Raw genomic sequence first — 24,594 nt, forward strand, 5'->3', positions numbered from 1 at the left:
GTTGTCCCATCCAGGCGAGTGGCAAGTCTTCAATCCCACTCCTGACTTGAGCCTTGTAGGCGGAGAGGCTTTGAGGGGTCAGGAGGTGAGCTGCTCTTCGTGGAATAGCCAGCGCCTGCCCTCTGGTTGGTTCACTCATTGCTGCCATGACAACTCTTCATTTGAACTTGCAGGAGTAATTTCCAGGTTGCTGGATTCTACATAGAAAGTAGGAACAGGAAGAGGCCATTCGGCCCTTCAAGCCTGCTCCACCATTCAATATGATCATGGCTGATCCTCTATCTCAATACCATATTCCTGCTCTCTCCCCATACCCCTTGATGCCTTTTGTGTCCAGAAATCTATCTGCACTGGGGGGAAATTTGTTTGACTGAAAACTGACACTGGAGTCAGTGCAGAAAACACAAGTCTGCAAAGAGCAGGTTCTCCCCCAGCTGAATTGTCAGAATGCAGATGAGCAATTCTGTGTAAGTCAAGGACGACGGCCCACTGAAAAGCAGCATGTTTATTTTGTATTGTTTGACTGTAAAGTGTTTTAGGATGACCTGAGGTCGTGAAAGGCGCTATACAAATGCAAGTCTTTCTTACACAAAGTGGTATTGCCAGGATCAAAATTAATTGCTTCAAACTGCAGCTATTTCACTTGCAGCTCAACAATTCGTGTCAGGCCTCACCTCTTGGTCTGCCATCGCTGAGATTGAAGATGTACATGTGAAAAAGGTCACATTGACCACAGTTATTAACTTTATTCCAGTCTATCTTGCGGTAGTTCAAATCACCCATTATTGCTCTGTTGTTGTCTTTTTCTCTGAACCCTCTGCAGATCTCCTCCTCTATCTTATCCCCACTGTTTAGCAGCTTGTAATACACACCAACAATCTTCCTGTCTAATTTGTTAAACTATCCTTATGGATTCTGTCTTAACAACTCTGGGACCTCCTTCCATTCTGGCATTATGATAATATCCTTTACAAACAGGGCCACCCAACCCTTTATCCCTCCTGAAAATGTTATAACTAGAAGTAATAAGTTCCCAATCCTGTTCACAGTCCAGAATTGTCACATCTCCATTAGAGCTACTGTATAATAATCCCACCATTGTGTTCTGAATGCGTTGTATATTCACATACACACCAATCTTTTTGAAACGTTATCCATTATTTTTTGATAAACCTTACCCGTTCTACAGCAGTACCTCACAGCCTGTTTGTTTCTTCTCCTCAGATAATATTTTCTCACCATCTGTTTCAGCAACACTTCTCCCACTCCCTGCCATATTAGTTTACATCCTCCCGCACTGCACCATTTACCCTCCAGAGGACAGGGAGACACTGCTGTGTATATTAGTGAGGGGCATTACAATGTGTGCTTAACAATCCTCTGCACTAAGTTCTGCATGGGTACATTGAGAGTTCCAGTGTTAATGCTGTGTGCTTCGCACCATGTTGAAGAATCTGAACCGCACAATGTGACCATAATCCTTCTCTCAGCATCTCTACACAGCATCTACTACCCTCATCCCACATACACACTGACCCCTTTCTCAGTTAAAGCATGCAAGACTTGTGGATATTTTAAAACAGATTTATTAACCAACAGACCACCTTAGGTAAAGACAGGCAGGAAAGAGCAATGTACAAACAAATTAAAACAGATCCAAGGTTGTATAAAAGCTTCATTTCTTCCACACAAAATTTCAATCCACTGAAACAGTTTTAAAAAAGTATATTTCGACGAAAGGAATTTTAAAAGTCATCTTCCCATCTTGTAGGTAAAAGGCATCTCCGATACCCATCTAATAACTGCAGTAAATCTCCATGGGACAGTTTTCCACCTCACCAGTTGCTAGCTCTATCGGCTTTGTTCAACTGCAAGGCACAAGAACATGAGCATGAACAAGTTTAGCATCAAACTCTATTGAACAGACAGATAGAATCCAAAACCCACAACCAAATCAAGAATCCAAACCAACCTACTGAAATCACAACCCCAATCAGTTAACTGGTACGGTCAACATAAGATTCCCTTTGGAATGAGTGTTCAGGAAATAGCAAGACGTATTTTTGCAATCGCAAATATCTACAGATGAATCTCCTGTCCCAGTGTAACCAGCGATGTCATTAAATTCCCAGGTAACCAGCGATATCATTAAATTCCCAGTGTAACCAGCGATATCATTAAATTCCCAGGTAACCAGCGATATCATTAAATTCCCAGTGTAACCAGCGATATCATTAAATTCCCAGGTAACCAGCGATATCATTAAATTCCCAGTGTAACCAGCGATATCATTAAATTCCCAGTGTAACCAGCGATATCATTAAAATCCCAGGTAACCAGCGATATCATTAAATTCCCAGGTAACCATCGATATCATTAAATTCCCAGGTAACCAGCGATATCATTAAATTCCCAGTGTAACCAGCGATATCATTAAATTCCCAGGTAACCAGCGATATCATTAAATTCCCAGTGTAACCAGCGATATCATTAAATTCCCAGGTAACCAGCGATATCATTAAATTCCCAGTGTAACCAGCGATATCATTAAATTCCCAGTGTAACCAGCGATATCATTAAAATCCCAGGTAACCAGCGATATCATTAAATTCCCAGGTAACCATCGATATCATTAAATTCCCAGGTAACCAGCGATATCATTAAATTCCCAGTGTAACCAGCGATATCATTAAATTCCCAGGTAACCATCGATATCATTAAATTCCCAGTGTAACCAGCAATATCATTAAATTCCCAGGTAACCAGCGATATCATTAAATTCCCAGGGTAACCAGCGATATCATTAAATTCCCAGTGTAACCAGCGATATCATTAAATTCCCAGTGTAACCAGCAATATCATTAAATTCCCAGGTAACCATCGATATCATTAAATTCCCAGGTAACCAGCGATATCATTAAATTCCCAGTGTAACCAGCAATATCATTAAATTCCCAGGTAACCAGCGATATCATTAAATTCCCAGGTAACCAGCAATATCATTAAATTCCCAGGTAACCAGCGATATCATTAAATTCCCAGTGTAACCAGCGATATCATTAAATTCCCAGTGTAACCAGCGATATCATTAAATTCCCAGTGTAACCAGCGATATCATTAAATTCCCAGGTAACCAGCGATATCATTAAATTCCCAGTGTAACCAGCAATATCATTAAATTCCCAGGTAACCATCGATATCATTAAATTCCCAGGTAACCAGCGATATCATTAAATTCCCAGTGTAACCAGCAATATCATTAAATTCCCAGGTAACCAGCGATATCATTAAATTCCCAGTGTAACCAGCAATATCATTAAATTCCCAGGTAACCATCGATATCATTAAATTCCCAGGTAACCAGCGATATCATTAAATTCCCAGTGTAACCAGCAATATCATTAAATTCCCAGGTAACCAGCGATATCATTAAATTCCCAGGTAACCAGCAATATCATTAAATTCCCAGGTAACCAGCAATATCATTAAATTCCCAGTGTAACCATCGATATCATTAAATTCCCAGGTAACCATCGATATCATTAAATTCCCAGGTCACCAGCGATATCATTAAATTCCCAGGTAACCAGCGATATCATTAAATTCCCAGGTAACCATCGATATCATTAAATTCCCAGGTCACCAGCGATATCATTAAATTCCCAGGTAACCATCGATATCATTAAATTCCCAGGTCACCAGCATTATCATTAAATTCCCAGTGTAACCAGCGATATCATTAAATTCCCAGGTAACCAGCGATATCATTAAATTCCCAGTGTAACCAGCGATATCATTAAATTCCCAGGTCACCAGCATTATCATTAAATTCCCAGGTAACCAGCAATATTACTGAACGCCCAGTGTCACCAGCAATATCATTAATTCCCAGGTAACCAGCAATTACTAAACGCCCAATGTAACCAGCAATATCATTAAACTCTCAAGTTAAAGGAAACTCATACCCAGTGTGGATTGTGAAGTTGTGATGATACCCATGGGTTTACATTTCTATGTATTACCATGGCTCAGTGGGTAGCACACTCTCGTATCAGAAGGTTTTGGGTTCAATTCTCACTCAAGAGACTTGAGCACATAATCCAGGCTGACACTCCTAGCACAGTACTGCGGCAGTGCTGTCTTTCGGATGAGACATTAAACTGAGGTTCCGTCTGCCCTCTCAGGTGGATGTAAAAGATTCCATGGCACTGTTTGAAGAGCGGGGGAGTTCTCCTTAGTGTCCTGGGCCAATTTTATCCCTCAACCAACATCGCTAAAACAGATGGTCAGGTCATTATCTCATTATGTGTGCAAATTGACTGCCACGTTTCCTACATTACAACAGTAACTACACTTCAAATGTACTTCATTGGCTGTAAAGCGATTTGGGATGTCCTGAGGCTGTGGAAAGGAGCGATAGAAATGCAAGTCTTTCTTTCTTTACACCTCCTGGTGTAGAATTTTACATCAGTTTGAGAAGTCTTTGGGAGGGGAGGAACTCCCCAACCTCAGGCCAGCTATTCACTAAATAAAATTAACCTGCTAAACCTGGAAATGGAATCAGTTTTTAATATTTATTTAAAGTAACAGTATGATTTCACATTCTCAAACACTCTCCCTCCCTCTACTAGAGGCCTGGCTATCTGTTCCCCTCTTCACTGTTCCCCTCTTCACCGAAAGCTTGTGAATTTAAAATAAAATTGCTGGACTATAACTTGGTGTTGTAAAATTGTTTACAATCTTCACTGTTAGTTATTGTACTCCTGCCCACCGGAATCTTTTTCAAATCCATTTTGCCTCGCCACTTCCCTCCTCACCTTTAAAAGCCCGGTCCTTAGTTCTTCCCTCCCAAGATTTCCTTTGGAGGGATTTTCTGGCAGCATAGATATAGGTAGCAATTGATTAAATGTAACCCGTCACCGCAAGAAAACCTGAAGCTCGGTACGTACTGTAGGTGGAGATATCGATTTCATCCGGCAGTTCAGCAACATTGACTTCAAATCGATCCTGTACGTCATTTAGAACCTTAGCATCTGTTTCATCAGACACAAAGGTAATGGCCAAACCCTTGGTACCAAACCTACCAGCACGAGCAACCTGCAACAAGAGGAGTTACAAAAGGCATTATGCGCCGCATATTAAACCTGACAGAACTCGGTGGGTTTCGAACAGGTTAATAAACTTACAGAATGGGTGTGTAATTGGCAAATGAATTTCAATATAGATAAGTAAGGTGGTGCATTTTGGTAGGAAGAATAAGGAGGCCACATACTGCTTGGATAATAAGAGTCTAAACGGGATAGAGGAGTAAAGGGATCTGGGGGTACAGATACACAAATCACTAAAAGTAGCGACGCTGGTTAATAAGGCCGTAAAGAAGCACTGGGGTTCATTTCTAGAGGGATAGAATTGAAAAGCAGAGAAGTTATGTTGAACTTGTATAGAACCATGATTAGACCACACTTGGGACTACTGTGCACAATTCTGGTCTCTATTATAAAAAGGATATAGAGGCACTGGAGAAGGTGCAAAAAAGATTCACAAGGATGATACCAGAACTGAGCAGTAACACCTATCAGGAAAAGCTGAACAGGCTGGGGCTCTTCTCCAGAAAAGAGAAGGTGGAGGGGTGACCTGATAGATATCTTTAAGATTATGAAAGGGTTTGCTAGGATAGATGTAGAGAAGATGTTTCTACTTATGGGGGCGACCAGAACTGGGGGCCATAAATATAAGATAGTCACGAATAAATCCAATAGTGAATTCAGAATCTGTTGTTCTTTATCCAGAGTGGTCAAAATGTGGAATTTGCTACCACAAGGAGTAGTTGAGACAAATAGCATAGATGCAGTTAATGGGAAGATAGATAAACACACGAGAGATAAAGGAATAGAAGGTTATCTGATGGGGTGAGGTGATGAGGGGTGGGAGGAGGCTCGTGGGGAGCATAAACACCAGAATGGACCAGTTGGGCTGAATAGCCTGTTTCTGTGCTGAACATTCTATGTACAGCAACATCAGCTGAGACAAGTATCTGAACAGTACTCCCGTATAAACTTAGGGACCCCCCCGCCCCTCCCTCCACCAATAATATTAACACACCCAGGGACCCTACTGCCCCCTGCATATTAACACGCTCCCACAGAAGCAGTGTCCTATATTCCAAAAGGCAGTGTCTGCCCCAAAGAAAAGTATATGATTATTGTAGAACATACTTCTGCAGTCCTGCCACATCCAGTCATGAATGGTGGTGGACAATTAAACAACTAACGGGAGGAGGAGGCTCTGTAAACATTCCCATCCTCAATGATGGCGGAGTCCGGCACGTGAGTGCAAAAGATAAGGCTGAAGCGTTTGCAACCGTCTTCAGCCAGATGTGCCGAGTGGATGATTCATCTCGGCCTCCTCCCGATATCCCCACCATCACAGAAGCCAGTCTTCAGCCAATTTGATTCACTCCACGTGATATCAAGAAACGGCTTAGTGCACTGGATACAGCAAAGGCTATGGGCCCCGACAACATCCTGGCTGTAGTGCTGAAGACTTGCGCTCCAGAACAAGCTGCGCCTCCAGCCAAGCTGTTCCAGTACAGCTACAACACTGGCATCTACCAGACAATGTGAAAAATTGCCCAGGTATGTCCTGTCCATAAAAAGCAGGACAAATCCAATCCGGCCAATTACCACCCCATCAATCCACTCTCAATCATCAGCAAAGTGATGGAAGATGTCGTCGACAGTGCTATCCAGCGGCACTTACTCACCAATAACCAGCTCACCGATGCTGAGTTTGGGTTCCGCAGACCTCATTACAGCCTTGGTCCAAACATGGACAAAAGAGCTGAATTCCAGAGGTGAGGTGAGAGTGACTGCCCTTGACATCAAGGCAGCATTTGACAGAGTGTGGCACCAAGGAGCCCTAGTAAAATTGAAGTCAATGGGAATCAGGGGGAAAACTCTCCAGTGGCTGGAGTCATACCTAGAACAAAGGAAGATGGTAGTGGTTGTTGGAGGCCAATCATCTCAGTCCCAGGGCATTGCTGCAGGAGTTCCTCAGTGCAGTGTCCGAGGCCCAACCATCTTCAGCTGCTTCATCAATGACCTTCCCTCCATCATAAGGTCAGAAATGGGGATGTTCGCTGATGATTGCACAGTGTTGAGTTGCGCAACCCCTCAAATAATGAACAGTCCGAGCCCGCATGCAGCAAGACCTGGACAACATCCAGGCTTGGGCTGATAAGTGGCAAGTAACATTCGCGCCAGACAAGTGCCAGGCAATGACCATCTCCAACAAGAGAGAGTCTAACCACCTCCCCTTGACATTCAACGGCATTACCATCGACGAATCCCCCATCAACATCCTGGGGGTCACCATTGACCAGAAACTAAACTGGACCAGCCATATAAATACTGCGGCTACAAGAGAAGGTCAGAGGCTGGGTATTCTGCGGTGAGTGACTCACCTCCTGACTTCCCAAAGCCTTTCCACCATCTACAAGGCACAAGTCAGGAGTGTGATGGAATACTCTCCACTTGCCTGGATGAGTGCAGCTCCAACAACACTCAAGAAGCTCGACACCATCCAGGACAAAGCAGCCCGCTTGATTGGCACCCCATCCACCACCCTAAACATTCACTCCCTTCACCACTGGCGCACTGTGGCTGCAGTGTGTACCATCCACAGGATGCACTGCAGCAACACGCCAAGGCTTCTTTGACAGCACCTCCCAAACCAGCGACCTCTACCACCTAGATGGACAAGAGCAGCAGGCACATGGGAACACCACCACCTGCACGATCCCCTCCAAGTCACACACCATCCCGACTTGGAAATATATTGCCGTTCCTTCATCGTCGCCGGGTCAAAATCCTGGAACTCCCTTTCTAACACTGTGGGAGAACTTCACCAAACGGACTGCAGCGGTTCAAGAAGGCAGCTCACCACCACCTTCTCAAGGGCAATTAGGGATGGGCAATAAATGCCGGCCTCGCCAGCGACGCCCACATCCCATGAACGAAAAACAAAAAAAACACAGCAACAAGCAGCAATAAAACAAAATATAGAAATGTGCTGTCCCAGGGACCCCAAACCCCCTCATGGGCCAGTTTGAAAACCGGGGTTGGGAGGAGTACTCAGTGCTCACACTCAGTGAGGACAGACCCAGGTTTGACTGGGGTGTCCTTGCACACTGCCCAGGCTCTCTCACAATGAATGGACAACACACTAAGTATTAACTTTTCTCTTGCTCCCTCAGACACTGATCAACCTGCAAGTGCACATCTAGCCCTTTCAGCTTTCCAGCATTTGGGTAGTCTCGTTTTGCATCTATGAAGAATGGTCTCTGGGTGGGAGAAAGATGTAAAAAGAGGGGGAAGTGATGTGGAGGGGAGTCAGAATAAGTACAGGCAAATCAGATTCAATACACGGTTACAAGTTCCAACAAACTAATAGGTTTCAACACACTCGCAACTTGTCATCAATCCAAGAATTACAGAAGTGGGATTCTCACCCTGTGCAGGTACGTGTCAGAGTCCTCGGGCATGTCATAGTTGAAAACAATATTCACCCGTTCAATGTCCATACCTCGACCGAACAGGTTTGTTGCTACCAAGATACGTCTCTGAAAATCTTTAAACTGCTGATAACGGGACAGCCTAGGGGAGAGAGGGGACAAGTGAGGTGGGAAAAGGGCACAGAGAAGGGGGGAGGAGGAGGAAAAAGTCTCTTTAAAGCATGCTGGTCTCACAATCATTAACTGAAAAAATCAGTAGAATCTTGTGCTGGGATCAGGTCGTTTTAGAGCTCGGATCCAGTTACCCACCTCTCCTCCTGCGCCATTCCTCGATGGATAGCAATCGCTGGAAAGTTCTGCTCCACCAGCAGTTGCGCCAATGCCACACAGCGCTGCACCGACTTCACAAAGATCACCACCTGCAAGGGGACGGATCACAAGCATTAAACCTGAAAAGGGGCTAGTTTTCATCGGCTTTGTGTTGGGGAATGCTTAATTCCCAGGCACGGGCAGGGGGCAGGGGAGAGACCCCCCCCCCCCGCAAACACGATCTCTGACCCCTTTGCGCTTCCGGGGGATTTCCATAGGATTGTTTGGGGGGGGGGGGGGGAAGAGGAGAAAAGAGTGGGCCCCCAGCACTAAAATCCTCTAACGGGGCACTTTCCCCACCCCCTCATTCTGCTCCAACTACACAAGGGGTGCCCAGAAGCTGGCATTCAGATTGAAGGACCTGAGGGGCAGGCAGCAGAGGCAGGGAGAATCCAGGAAGCAAAGTGCCACCGTCTTATTTTGTGCTAAAGCAGCAAAGGAATAACCTGGCTGAACGGCCTCTGTTTTTGAGCAGCAGCTGAAGGCTAGAAGTCGGCCCAATCATATCTGGGCAACGCTGGTCCTACTGGAATGAACTGAACCCAAAATACAGGTGGGCAAGCTCTGCCTGTTGTCACCAGGGTGGGGGGAATGCCAAAAACAATAATCAGCCATTTATTGGAAAAGCTCAGCAAGTGAGGCAGCATCTGTGGAGAAAAAGTTAACCTTTCGTCTTCGGCCTGACACATTAACTCTTTCTTTCTCCACAGATGCTGCCTTACTTGTTGAGCTTCTCCAGTATTTTCTGTTTGTATTTCAGATTTCCAGCATCCACAGTATTTTGCTTTTGATCAGCCATTTATTGCTTATCATACATCAAAAACAGATTCTTCAGCACTTTCTAAAAGGCAAGAAAGTAGGAACTGTGGAGGAGCAGATAGATTTAGGTGTCCAAGTACAGAAATTACTAAAAGCTGGTGGACAGGTTAAAAAAAATTAAGGCTAATGGAATGTTGACCATTATCTCAAGAGGGCTGGAGGTTGTGTTACAGCTGTACCCCATCTGGAGTACAGCATTCAGTTCTGGGTGCAGCGCAGATTCATCAGAATGATGCCAGGGCTAAAAGGATTAAATTATGAGGACAGATTGCATAGAGTAGGCTTATATCCCCTTGAGTATAGAAGATTAGGGGGTATCTAATTTAAGTTTTTAAAACAATTAAAGGATTTGATAGGATAGATCAAGAGAAACTATTTCCTCTGGTGGGAGTGTCCAGAACAAGGGGGCATAACCTTAAAATTAGAGCCAGGCCTTCCAGGGGTGATGTCAGGAAGCACTTCTTCACACAAAGGGGAGTGGAAATCTAGAACTCTCCCCCCCCAAAAAGCTGTTATGGCTGGGGGTCATTTGAAAATTTCAAAACTGAGATTGATAGATTTTTGTTAGGCAAGGGTATTAAGGGCTACGGAACCATGGCAGGTAGATGGAGTTAGGATACAGATCAGCCATGATCTAATTGAACGGCGGAACGGGCTCGAGTGGCTGAATGGCCTCCTCCTGTTCCTATGTTGGGCCTGGCCATGAAAGTCAGACTGATAACACAGGCTGTGCTGTGCCCGCTCCTGCTGGCCCCTCGCTAGAAGCACAACTCTGCACCCTAGCTGTCACCTCACCAATTCAGAATTTACACCCAATGGCCTCAGCTGTCCAGAGTTACAAGCTACTGCCTTTACTAGAAAAGAATATAAAATCCCATCAGTTAGAAAGAGGGAAATGGTTGAGTTTTACCTGCACCCTCTGCACAAAGCAAACGCCACTTGATTCCCACTCGATACACTGTGTCTCACCTGATTAAACTCCAGGACGTCAAGTAAATCAAACAGCTTGCGGTTCTTCTCATTGTCCTTTAGTTTAACATAATATTGCTGCAATCCATGGAGTGTCAGCTTAGTTTCATCGTCAACAAACACCTCCATGGGCTAAACGAGAGAGAAAAACCAGAAACACGTAACATTTCATGCACTGCTTGCACTGCTCCTTGGGGATATTTACCATTATGGATTTTTACAGCAATCCCAAACCAGCTAAACACATCAACACACCTCAATCTAAGATCCAGTCAGGCATTCCTGCATTATTTAGTCAGTAGCCAGCCCTCAATCCTCCCATATAACCAACGGGGGTGTCATATCGGCAAAGCACCCAGGGCTGGAACAGTTCACTTCAATTATTGTTCTTTACATGTCAGCTTAGAGACTGCCTTTTAAAAACCAGCCACATAGACGAGAGACCCCACTCAGCCCATCCAAGAACTAACCTACAGCCCCATAATAGCCAGCTGTTCCATAAGTGATGCCAGGTTTAGTTTCTATGACCCTGCATGGAAATCCATCCCATGGGTCATTGCTTTTCATGCAAAGAACTTTCGGACATCGGTCCTAAACTTGCTGTTGGCAGTTTGAATGTGCCCCTCTGCCTGGCAGTCTGTTGTAGAATTGACAAAGGCAAATCTAACCCTACTACTACCCTCCTGAAGGACGGATCACAAGGTGGGGGGGGGGGGGGGAGGGGCTTGGTTCCATGTGAGCTTGGACTGCTCCTATGGGCTTCAATTTGAAGTACTATTCCAGGTTCAATTTTGTTCTCACTGTTTCTTTCATACATCGTTTGCTCTGTTGCCTCCCAGTTTTTCCTCATAGTTCGGGATGACTGACATTCGGGATCAGCACTGCTTTCAGAGCTCAAAGGCCTCCCTTTGTGTGTCAGTGACCAGGACTGGATACTGCACTCAAGGTGTTGCCTGCCCAAAGTAATGCAGCTTCAGAAGGCTTTCACGTGAGTTTAAGGTGCTCTTATAGGCCATTCTATCATGGGTACATCTCTGCTGAACCAATACTATCCCCACCCAGCATCCACATATATGTAATTCAAGCAGGGATCATTGGGCAGCAATAGATTTCTTGTCAATTCAATCTCTCCCCCCACCTCCCCCAAGGAACTGCTGGGGCTAATTGCTGTACTCAGTGCCATCCTCAGCACAGACCAGCTGAGAATCCAGTACCACACAATGCAGGTTCACCTTACAGATCTCCAATACCTCACCCGCTTCTCAACTTTTGAACCTATGATGAAACCCAAGATGGCTTCATGTTGGCACCAGCAGAGAGGCCACTATCGAGATACCGAGAGTCTCACACCTCTGCAGCCAAATCACTGGCAGTACCTGAGACAACGACTAGGAATGGGTACTGGTGCGTTACAATCTGTAGACTGTATCAGGCACAGGACGGGCGGGGGAGGGTGGTGCTTGCAAGGGTACTGAAATGTTCCTAACTACTTGTGTGCTAAGATGCTTTAGTTGTATAATTTGCTAAAATATGTGCTAAAGGGAAGCTACAAGATTAGAGATCAAATCAGTGGACTCAGAAGTTTCTACCAATCTCCATTAATCAACCCAGCCCACTAGTAGTCAACGTCTACAAGCAAACATAACTAGAATGAGACCATCCTCACTGTCTCAGACAGACCAAACTGTCTCCAAACACAAGTTCAAACTGAATTATTGGGACTGACAAGTCACAACAACAGTCTGCAAGTTGATGCTACCCTGCCGGTGGTGGTTACTGTGTAACAGCTTCACATGGTCATGGGGAACAGAGGAAGGGGACTCAAAGATCCAGTCAGATGGTTGGATCTCTCACTTCTCTTCAGATCCAGCCTATTCAGTTGACTAATCAGCTGCTAAACAAAGGTACAACAGGGGCACTGCTTCTAGATTCAACATCTAATGATCTGAAAATAACCGGCACAACTTATTGCAGCTGTAGCAGGTAGTCCTGAGACTCATACATGACTATTTTTAAATGCTTTCTCCACAGCTAACACAATGAACTGCCCAAAAGGACACTTAGCACAACACACCCAAAACTAGAAATAGGCAATTGGACACCATATCTTGGTGAGAAATACCAACCAGCTCTGGTACATTCCCTTTAATAGGAGCTTCTAGTAACCGTGCAGCCAACAGAACCATTTGCAAGTTAGAGACTCCCAAGTGTCTCTGAAGGCCCTGCACAAACTTCACTGATAAACTATGGGTGTGAGTGGAAAGGTTTTTAGGAATGTTTGTACATTAAAACCTATTTCACCACTATTAACCCAGCACTGTAATACCAAAGTATCTGGTGTGTAAGCTGGAGAAGCCTTTAAATTAAATACAGAAATGCTGAAACTTCCCAATGATTAAATGCATCATACCGCATTTCAACATGTCCCACAAGTGCAACAGGTTTCAGACTGGCAGCACAGGTCCCACATCACAGGACCGTGAAATTTAACCTCAATTGTCATCCTTCGCCAGGTTGACAGAAACCGTTGTTGGTCAGCACTCACATTCTTGGACAGCCAGCAGCTATAGGGCTGGATCTCTGCACCCTCCCAATCATCAAGCTCCATTCCCAGCCAGACCACTCACATCGGGGCTCCCCTGCGTCATGAGTTTGCTGGTCTCAGGTGGGTCAGGTGCCCCAATATCTGTCACAAGTTCATTTCCATGAGCTGACCCCCTCTTTAAAGTTGGATCAGTTGAAGTCAAACACAAAATAAATGCAGTATTGTTTGGTACTTGTGGTAAACTGAACAGTTTTTGAACATAGGCTTGCCCTAACCATAGCCTAGCAATGGATTTCAACTGACTATACAAATATAGCAACACCATTGAAAGCATCACTCCTCGGTACATTAGGGTCATAAAGGAATACAGATAAGTTAAATTAAAGCAATACGCCAACATTTGAACAGCAGAACTGTTAATAGCCTAGTGCAACACTAAGATATGCAGACCAAAAGGTCCCACATGCAATTCAGTTTGTGTTCAGTTGGCTGCTGCTCTGTCAGGCAGGGGGTCAGAAAAGTCCACAACACTGCCGAAAGGTTCACACTGGGTGAGATAAGTGAGATTCTGCTATTATGCACACTCTGGTCAAATAGCCCATTGGCAATGTCGAGGCTCACGTATGAAGAATGGCCATGTGGGTGAGGTACAAGGGCAGCTACACTCATGGAACTGGACCCCACCAGCAAGAGTCAGCACATTCAGGTAAGGACAGAATGGGGGGGGGGGAAATTTGAAGGAAGCACCAGCGACTGGACCTACTGCACCAACACAGCCTCTGGGCACATTCTCTCAAATCTGCTGAGATCATCACAAAGGCACACAGGACTAATAATGCACATTTCAGCAGAGTTACAAACATACAAGGAAAGCTGACCCAAAACCTGGGTACGGTAGTGTAGTGGTTATGTTACTGGACTAGTAATCCAGAGGCTTGGACATAAGTCCACAGAACAAGAGTTCAAATCCTACCGTGGCAGTTTTAGAATTTGAATTCAGTTTTTTTTTTAAAAACCTGGAATTTGTTTTAAAAACAGCTATCAGTAAAAGTGACAATCAGACTGTTGGATTGTTGTGAAAACTCAACTGGTCCTTAATGTCCTGCATGTACCCAGTCTGGCCTATATGAGACTCTGGTCCCACACCAATGCGGTTAACTCTTAACTGCCCTCTGAAATGATATCTTAAGTTATATCCAACATATTTGGCAACCAGGGATGGGCAATAAATGCCGACCTTGCCACACGGGGAACAAATTAAAAAAGAACACACTGCCTTCAGCAAGACATCTCCATTCCTGATTCACGGGTCATCTTTAGCCATAAGTACCAAACAAACCTAGATTCAGCTCATGGAAAAATGTGTACACTAACGAGTTCAAACTCCCACTCCATAAACACCATGCACATTCACAATAACCACAATTTCAATGCAATGCCCACTGGCCAATCTGCCAACCAGCCATTCATGACTCTTTGGCAACATCGGGCTGCTTTGTGGTTTTAAAATGGTTGCTGTTGGTTGCAGGAGTCTGCCACTATGCCAACAGTCACCTCATTACAGTCTGCTGCATACAAACCATTCCACATTAAGAAATGGAACTTTGTAAAGCTGGGTTGAAGATGGAGTCCTCTCGCAGCCATCCTTGACCGTTGCAGGTCTCAAGGTCAGCAGCACAAAGTGTGAATCAGTCCATTGGAAAGATATATGATTAACCACAGTGGCTGCTGCTTGCGTTGGCCACCACTCGCACCCTAGCGATAAAGGAATATCTTCTTCCATTCCGACGACAGCAGGGATCACCTCTGAAGATACTAAAACTACATCTCTCTTCAGAATATATATATCAAAACCGGGACTTTTTTGACAAACTTTTTAACTGCTTCACCCCGAACACGACGGTCTTCTGGAGATGGCAGATAACGCTAGAGCACTAAACTAGAACATTCTTCGCAATCACGAGCGCAATCTTCCGGACAATGCAACTAGTAGCTGACTGAATACTGTGGGAGGGGCTGTGTTGGAACACTCCTCACAGCCCTGAGCCGGACCATCTTTCAGGGAATGCAACTATCAGTGAGTGGAACGTGTGGATCGTTATCAGGAGAAATGAGCTAACGCAATGGCCTCAACTGTCTACACCCGAAACCGTTGATCTTCCGGAAAACGCAACTAACTTCTCTGGAAAGCTGTGGGAAGCCTGGTGTTACCATAACTCTGCCGACTGATTCTGAATATAACTGTGCTAATTTATTATACAGACCCGAATACGACCGAGTCTGCCACAAGGACACGCTCACCATCTCTCCTACCATAAGCATTTCTAGAGATGGATGTGTAATGGCTGCCACAACCTGTGGTTCTTTAGTCTAAACTGCACTATCTACAGCTAGCTGGTGGAAACCGAATCTTGCAAAGGGTACAACTGTGCGGTGATGAGCTTCAGGGAGGAGCAGCGTGCCGTTCTATTCCATTCCAGACTGGGGGCTTGCTTGACTCTTAGGAATACAAGCACCCTTGATGGTGGCTCATCAAAAACTTGTGGGTAGTGGTAAGAAAGATGAATAATTACATCCTGCATGAACTTGCGGCAGACGGGACGGATCTCCTTGCTGAGGGTGGCGCTGAACATCATAACCTGCTTTTCATGAGGAGTCAAGCGGAAAATATCCTGGACATCTCTGCGCATGTCTGCAAACAAATCAAGATGAAAGAGTCAGTGCCTGTTGTTGGGTGATCTGGTACCCGAGCCAAGTACATATCCAGTACCCCAGGGCAACGCTGGTGATTGATCAGCCAGTCCGGCTATTAATGGAATCTGCAGGGGCAGACCAAGGGCTTTACTCCATATAACCATACAAGCTAATGCCCAATCGGGTTGGGCAAGCAGCAGGAAACGTCCCAGTGCTGGGAAGCTCCAGTTTCAGCTGGTCAAACTGCAGCAGAAGCTGTGCACATGGCCCCAGAGCTCTCTGATTTCTACACAAACCAAACAGGCAAAACCAACAGATGCTGGGAATCAAACGACAGAAAATGATGGAAAACGGGGGATAATAAATTTGGGTGTGGACCCATCCTCAAAAAAAACACTATGTTTAGACAAAAGGTCCACAACTAACTTCTCTGCTCCCTCCACAGATGCTGCCTGACCTGCTGAGTGTTTCCAGCATTCTCTGTGAATTCCGTGTGGGCTTACAAGTAGGTTGGTTTGGAGACACAAATATGCTGAGTTAAGACACCTGGCAGTTTGGGCCTGCATGCAATTGGGAACAGAACAAAAGATTTGTTGCCTTATTCTCAGCAACACAGCCGGGAGAGGAGTCTGAACTGGAGTGGCCATGTCAGAGTGGCCCCCACAACGGACCTGTGTCATGGGAACAGAAATAGGCCATTCAGCCCCTCGAGCCTGATCCACAATTAAGGACATAAGAAACAAGAGCAGGAGTAGGCCATACGGCCCCTCGAGCCTGCTCAGTCATTCACTGATTTTGGCTGATCTTCGACCTCAACTCCACTTTCCCACCCGATCCCCAAATCCCTTGATTCCCCTAGAGTCCAAAAATCTATCGATCTCAGCCTTGAACACACTCAATGACTCAGCATTCACAGCCCTCTGCAGTGGAGAATTCCAAAGGTTCACAACCCTTTGAGTGAAGAAATTCCTCATCTCAGTCTTAAATGGCTGACCCCTTACCCAGAGACTACGGTCCCTAGTTCTACACTCACCTGACGAAGGAGAAAGCCTCCGAAAGCTTGTGATTTTCAAATAAGACAGTTGGGACTATAACCTGGTGTTGTAAGATTCCTTACATTTGTCAACCCCAGTCCATCACCGGCATCTCCACATCATGGCTACACTCTCCAGCCAGTGGAAACAATCTCTCAACATCTACCCTGTCAAGCCCTCTCAGAATCTTATATGTTTCAATGAGGTCACCTCATTCTTCTAAACTCGAGAACATAGGCCCATTCTACTCAATCTCTCCTCATCCCAGGAATCAATCTAGTGAACCTTCACTGCACTGCCTCCAAGGCAACTATATCCTTCCTTAGATAAGGAGACCAAAACTGTACGTAGTACTCCAGGTGTGGTCTCACCAAATCCCTGTACAATTGTAGTAAGACTTCCTTACCCTTGTACTCCAACCCCCTTGCATTGAAGGCCAACATGCCATTGGCCTTCCTAATTGCCTGCTGTACCTGCATGTTAACTTTTGTGTTTTTTGTACAAAGACACCTAAATCCCTCTGAACACCAACATTTAAAAAATACTCTTTTTCTATTCTTTCTACCAATGTGAATAACCTCACATTTCCCCACATTATACTCTAATTCAATTAGATCATGGCTGATCCTAACTATCTACCCACCTCGGTTCCACAACCCTGAATACCCTTGCCTAACAAAAATCTATCAATCTCAGTTTTGAAATGTTCAAATGACCCTCAGCCTCAACAGCTTTTTGGGGGAAAGTTCCAGATTTCCAGTCCCCCTGGTGTGAAGAAGTGCTTCCTGATATCACCCCTGAACGGCCTGGCTCTAATTTTAAGGTTATGTCCCCTTGTTCTGAACTCCCCACCAGTTCTTTCTCATATTCACTATCTGCAGCTCTTCCTACTTTCTTTGTATCCCTTTACTGTTTTGTATATCTCTCCCGGTCCACAGGACCTCCACTATTATTTGCATTTGTCTAAGTCCTTTCTTTTAGTTTTATACTCTCTCACCTCTTTTGTTGAGCAAGGTTCTTTAATCATACAAGTGGAGCTCTTGCCCTTTAGGGGTATGGACAGGTCTTGTATTTTACCAAATACTTCTTTGACCTCCCACTGTTCATCTGCAGATCGTTCAACACCCCCTCCCCCAACATGGACCAGTATCACTGACCAACCCTCTAGGACATTCTGCCAAGGTGGATCCTGACCAGGGGACTGGTCACTGATTGTTTACCCTGCTCTCCAGTATCTTCTCCAAATGCTATTCTTCATCTGCAACCCAGACACCAGCCAGCATAGTGTGGAGGCAAGGGGAGAATGAAAGGGGGGCAGGAACCTGCCTGATTTTCCACCTTCCTGCTCCAGGATGCTGAAGCCAATTGTAGCTGCAGAGAAATGGTGATTAACACAGCCCAGCCCAAGAATTAAACCAGGCGCCTTCCTGATCTGAATACCTCAGGATGACGTATCAAGACTGCAGAACTAAAGTGCTTTATTGATGTGATTTTCAACCATACACATTAAATGCCAGAACATGGTTTTGAATTAGAACCTGTAGAAAGTCTCAAAGGTTGGGTCTGACAGATGAGCTCATATTAGTTAATAAAATGCTTTATTCACAAACAGCAAGTTAAGAATTGCTTCACTAACCGAGCTGCTCCAGCATCTTGTCGCACTCGTCCAGTACAAAGTGTTTGACGTATTTCAGATTGAGCGACTTGTTACGCGTAAGGGCCAGGATTCGTCCCGGTGTCCCCACAACAATATGAGGACAATTCTTCTTCAGGATATCTTCGTCTTTTTTGATTGACAACCCTCCGAAGAATACAGCTGCCTGTTTAAAAACAAAAAATGAGGTTACACCAATCTCAAAATCGGAAGTTTTGCACTGGTTTTAAACTACACACGTTCCACACAGGAAAGGGCGGGAAGTTGAACCCAACAAGCCCAGTCATTTCCGGTGGATCCCAAATAAAATACCGTTTTACAGAGCTTTGGTCAGATTTAAAGTAGCAGCATTCACAAACAAAAAAGTCAACTGGCTAGACAATAAACTGTACTCACTCCAACTATTTTTTTTAAACTCAACAACTTGCATATATATAACGCTATTAACGTATAAAAAAAAGGCCCATGCTGCTTCACAGGCATAATCAAACAATGTCAGGTCAAAAAGTCATATTAGGAGGGATGAATAATAGCTTAATCAAAGAGGTGGGTCTTAAAAGAGAAGAGAACTGGAGAGTCAGAGGGAGGGAATTCCAGATCGTGGGATCTAAACAGCTGAAGGCACAGCCGCCAATGGGAAGCAGGGGAAATGCACAAGACCCCAGATTCTAAAGAATGGAGAGTTGCGGAAATAGAAATGGGAAAGGCCATTTAGGGATTTAAACACGAGCGTGAGTTTTAAATTGGAGGCGTTGGGGGGACCAGGAATCAATGTAGGTCAGCAAGCACTGGGGTGATGGGTGAGCGGGACTTGGCACAGGATAGTTTTGGAAGAGCTGAAGATTAGAGTGTGGAGGATGGGAGGCCGGCCAGGAGCACATTGGAATAGTCGAGTCTGAAGGTGAGAAAAGCATGGATAAGAGTTTCAGCAGATGAACCGAGGTAGGGGCAGAGGCAGTTGATGTTACGGAGATGGAAGTAGGCGGTCTTGGCGATGGAGAAGATATGGGGTCAGAAACTCAGCTCAAGGTCAAATACAACACTAGGTTGCAAACAGTCTGCTTCAGCCTGAGACAGTGACCAAGGGAGACGGGAGGGCTGAAGACTATGGCTTCTGTCTTCTCAATGTTTAACTCACTCCATCTGTGAGTTCTTTATAGTGATCAGCACTCACCCATCTAGGGGGCATTTACAATAATCTACACTCACTCCATCTATTGGATGTTGACAATAATCCAAATGCTCTCCATCTATAGGTGTCTACAGCAATCCACTCACCCCATCTATAGGATGTTTACAATAATCCACTTGCCCCATCTGTAGGATAATTACAGTAATACGTACTCATCCCCTCTATAGGATGTTCAGAATAATCCATACTAATCCCGGCTATAGGATGTTTACAATTATCCATTCACCCCACCTGTACGATAATTACAGTAATATGTACTCACCCCACAATAATCCATACTCATCCCATCTATAGGGTGTTTACAATACAATAATCCATAATCACCCCATCTATAGGGTGTTTACAATAATCCACTCACCTCACCTATAGGATATTTAGTAATATATACTCACCCCACCTATAGGATGTTTACAGTGATATATGATGTTAGATGTTGATAGATTTTGCGTGGGAATTCAAAGTAATGGGCCTCCAAAAGCAGGGAGACCAACAAGATCGATATGAAGCCGGCCTGGGCGCCCACTGCAAACACCAGCAGCAAAGGCTGGTTACCTTCAGCAGCCCAGGATGGTCCCCGCTGCAGTTACCAGACTCGAAGCTGCTGATACCGCCACAAAATGGAAATCAGTAGAGCAGCTTCCAGTTGAGAGCCTCTAGTGGCTGAGGCCTCTCCGCCAGGTGAAACATTTCTAAATGGCTTGATTCCCCCAACCATGTAGGCATTAGGCAGGGTGCCACAAGGTACCCATATACAAGACGCTCGGTTTGGGCACTTACCTTGATGTTTGGCATGTACTTGGAGAACCTCTCATATTCTTTGCTGATTTGGAAAGCCAGCTCTCTTGTATGGCACATGACAAGAACAGACACCTATTTTAGAGCAGGGGGAGAAAATAAGGAAAAAGAATGAAACATGCAGCCACTCTGAACATGGTTACCAAAATTTTTACATCTACTAGCTGAGCTCAAGTTGAACGATACAGACTTTTCCCAACACACATCACTTTTCCAACCAAAACACATCACTTCACACTTCTCCGTGTTAAATTTCATCTGCCCTGTGTCTGCCCATTTCACCAGTCTGTCTATATCCTCCTAAAGTCTGTTACTATCCTCCACATTGTTTACTATAGTTCCGAGTTTCATGTCATCCCCAAACTTTGAAATTATACCCTCTATACCCAAGTCCAGGTTAATATATATCAAAAAGACCAGTGGTCCTAATACTGATTCCTGGGGAACACCACTGTATACTTCCCTCCAGCCTGAAAAACAACCGTTCACCACTACTCTCTGCTTTCTGTCCCTTAGCCAATTTTATATCCGTGCTGCCACTGTCCCTTTAATCCCATTGGCTTAAATTTTGCTGACAAGTTTATTATGTGCTACTTTATCAAATGCCTTTTAAAAGTCCATATACACAACATCAACCACACTACCCTCATCAACCCTCTCTATTACTTCATCAAAGAACTCAATCAAGTTAGGCAAACATGATTTTCCTTTAACAAATCCGTGCTGACTTTCATTTTCCAAGTGCCAATTCATTTTGTCCCAGATAATTGTCTCTAAAAGTTTCCCCACCACCATTTAGGCTGACTGGCCTGTAATCACCGGGTTTATCCCTGTTCCCTTTTTTGAACAGGGGTGTAACATTTGCAATCCTCCAGTCCTGACACCATCCTCATATCGAGGGAGGATTGGAAGATTGTGGCCAGAGCCTTCACAATTTCCATCCTCACCTCCCTCAGTAGTCTGGGATGCTTTTCTACTTTGAGTACTGCCAACCTATTAGGTACCTCCTCTTTAATCTACTTTTACCCTCTCCAACATCACTGCTACCTCCTCCTTAACTGCTGCATTGGTAGCATCATTTTCTCTAGTAAAGACCGATGCAAAGTATTCATTTATTACCTTAGCCATGCCCTCTGCATCTACAAGGATTCCTTTTTTGTCCCTAATCGGCCCCAGCCTTCCTTGTTCTATCCACAAATGCTGCCCGACCTGCTGAGTGTCTCTCGCATTTTTTGTTTCGTTTCAAACTCTAAAGCTGTCTGCCACATATCTAGCTGTAAAAATGTGCCAACTATGTAAATGCATACGAAATCAAATGCCAATTTCTCTCCTTCCAAAGGTGCGCTCCACCCCATGGTCACCAGCAACCATCAGGTGGGTCCCCACCGGCCACAGCAAAGGGAACAGGCATCACAGCTGAGCCTAAAGCTGCTCTTCCCAGAGATCCACATAGACACATCCTTCAGTAGGACTCACTAGAAGTAGGAACACCAGCTGAATGTTTACCTCTCTAGCTGAAGCTGGAACCTTCATTATCTTCCACAATGAAAGGGACCCTTCCTGTTGGATAATCAAGAAACCTGAACTTTCGGTCTTACATTTAGCAATAGCCTGGGCTCAAGGCGCAAGAGAAGCACAATAAAATTAAATTGAACGGAGCCTTTTGTGCCCTGAGAGTTTGATTTGTGTCAGACAGGAGCAGACTAGCATTAACAGGCTATGCAATGAGTGGCATCTTGCAGGGAAAAGATAGAGTGAAATCTCCAGTGGATAACTGGAAGGGGTGATAGTGGGATCAGGGCAAATGAAGCTTGCACTGCATTTACCAGGATATATTTGTTACTCATCAGTTTCAATTTCCATCTAAACCAATCACCAAATCAGGAGTTCCAGCATCAGCAATATTTAGATTGGGTGTTAGGTGAAGTGTCAGCTTCTTAAAGTTCATGTTCAACACACCATTCATTAAGTTACCAATTCTACCATGGCATTCTCATCTGATAAATTACCTGTCCATCAACAGCCTCCAACTGCTGCAGAGTAGCAAGGACAAACACAGCGGTCTTTCCCATTCCAGACTTGGCCTGACAGAGAATGTCCATCCCGAGAATGGCCTGAGGAATGCATTCGTGCTGAACTGCAGAAAAAGAGCAGATGCACAAGTTATTGCACCATGGTACACATCTCTGGCGAATTTCTGTGAGGAGTGTTACATAGAATGTATAGCACAGAAACAGGTCATTCGGCCCAACTGGTCCATGCTAGTGTTTAAGCTCCCAAGGAGCCTCCTCCCATTCCTTCAGCATAACCTTCTATTCCTTTCTCCCTCATGCTTATCCAGCTTCCCCTTAAATGCATCGATGCTATTTGCCTCAACTACTCCTTGTATCGTAGTATGTACTGCACAGGAGGAGGGCATTCGGCCCATCATGCCTGTGCCGGCTCCTTGATAAAGCTATCCAATTTGTCCCACTCCCCTGCTCTTTCCCCATAGCCCTGTAAATGTTTTCCCTTCAAGTATTTATCCAATTCTCGTTGGAAAGTTACTATTGAATCTGCTTCCACCACCATTTCAGATAGCGCATTCCAGATCATCATAACTCACTGCATAAAAAAAATGTTTCCTCATGTCGTCTCTGGCTCTTTTGCCGATCACCTTAAATCTGTGTCCTATGGTTACTGACCCTTCTGCCACTGGAAACAGCTTCGCCTTACCTACTCTGTCAAAACCCTTCCTGATTTTGAACATCTCTATCAAATCTCCCCTTAACCATCTCTGTTCTAAGGAGAACATAGAATCATAGAAGTTACAACATGGAAACAGGCCCTTTGGCCCAACATGTCCATGTCGCCCAGTTTATACCACATAGAACAAACCCAGCTTCTCCAGTCTCTCCACATAACTGAAGTCCCTCATCCCTGGTACCATTGCAGCAAATCTTTTCTGCACCCTCTCTAAGGCCTTGACATCTTTCCTAATGTGTGGTGCCCAGGATTGAACACATTGCTCCAGCTGAGGCCTAACCAGTGTTTTATAAAGGTTTAGCATAACTTTCTTGCTTTTGTACTCTAAGCCTCTATTAATAAACATGATGTGGAGATGCCAGTGATGGACTGGGGTGGACAAATGTAAGGAATCTTACAACACCAGGTTATAGTCCAACAAATTTATTTTAAAATCACAAGCTTTCGGAGATTATCACCTGACGAAGGGGATAATCTCCGAAAGCTTGTGATTTTAAAATAAAATTGTTGGACTATAACCTGGTGTTGTAAGATTCCTTACATCTATTAATAAAGCCCAGGATCCCATATGCTTTTCTAACAGTCTTCTCAACTTGTCCTGCCACCGTACAGATTTCTGCACGTGCACCCCCGGATGACTGTGTTCCAACACCACCTTTAAAATTGTACCATTTAGCTTATTTTGCCTCTCCTCATTCTTTCAACCAAAATGCATCACTTCACACTTCTCTGCATTAAATTTCATCTGCCCTGTGACTGCCCATTTCACCAGTCTGTCTCTGTCCTCCTGAAGTCTGTTACTATCCTCTACATTATTTACTACATTTCCAAGTTTCTTGTCATCTGCAAACTTTGAAATTCTACCCTCTATACCCAATTCCAGGTCATTAATATATATCAATTATATGGACTTTCAGAAGGCATTCGACAAGATTCCACAAGAGACTTAACAAAAATGAGAGCGCATGGATTTGGAGGCAACCTATTGGCATGGATAGGGAATTGGTTAGGGAGGTAGGAGACGGAGAGTTGGGATAATAGATATGTACTCCAATTGTCAGAATGTGAACAGTGGCGTCCCCCAGGGATCTGTACTGGGGCTGCAGCTTTTCACTATATTTATAAGTGACTTAGATGAAGGAATAGAGAGCTGTATATCCAAGTTTGCTGATGACAGTGTCGATGGGAGCAGAAAGTTGCAACGGGACATTGATGGATTAAATGAATGGGCAAAACTGTGGCAGATGGAGTTCAATGTGGAGGTCA

The 24,594-nt window shown here is 44.6% G+C and overlaps 1 protein-coding gene across 1 annotated transcript in view; it reads right to left on the reverse strand.

The window, feature by feature from the left end:
- Positions 1 to 1,563: 1,563 nt before the first annotated feature.
- LOC137304558 (spliceosome RNA helicase DDX39B-like) overlaps positions 1,564 to 24,594 on the reverse strand; it is a 29,637-nt gene continuing 6,606 nt past the window's right edge. Inside the window, exons 3-11 of the mRNA XM_067973212.1 lie at positions 22,593 to 22,720; positions 20,566 to 20,658; positions 18,579 to 18,762; positions 15,788 to 15,906; positions 10,670 to 10,801; positions 8,822 to 8,931; positions 8,510 to 8,654; positions 4,950 to 5,097; positions 1,564 to 1,868 (exon numbers count right to left, since the gene is read on the reverse strand). Coding sequence (XP_067829313.1) covers positions 1,852 to 1,868; positions 4,950 to 5,097; positions 8,510 to 8,654; positions 8,822 to 8,931; positions 10,670 to 10,801; positions 15,788 to 15,906; positions 18,579 to 18,762; positions 20,566 to 20,658; positions 22,593 to 22,720 — 1,076 coding nt within the window. The 3' untranslated portion in view covers positions 1,564 to 1,851. The remainder of the gene's footprint in view (positions 1,869 to 4,949; positions 5,098 to 8,509; positions 8,655 to 8,821; positions 8,932 to 10,669; positions 10,802 to 15,787; positions 15,907 to 18,578; positions 18,763 to 20,565; positions 20,659 to 22,592; positions 22,721 to 24,594) is intronic.

Source organism: Heptranchias perlo, chromosome 37, assembly GCF_035084215.1.
Source record: "Heptranchias perlo isolate sHepPer1 chromosome 37, sHepPer1.hap1, whole genome shotgun sequence".
NCBI lineage: Eukaryota > Metazoa > Chordata > Chondrichthyes > Hexanchiformes > Hexanchidae > Heptranchias > Heptranchias perlo.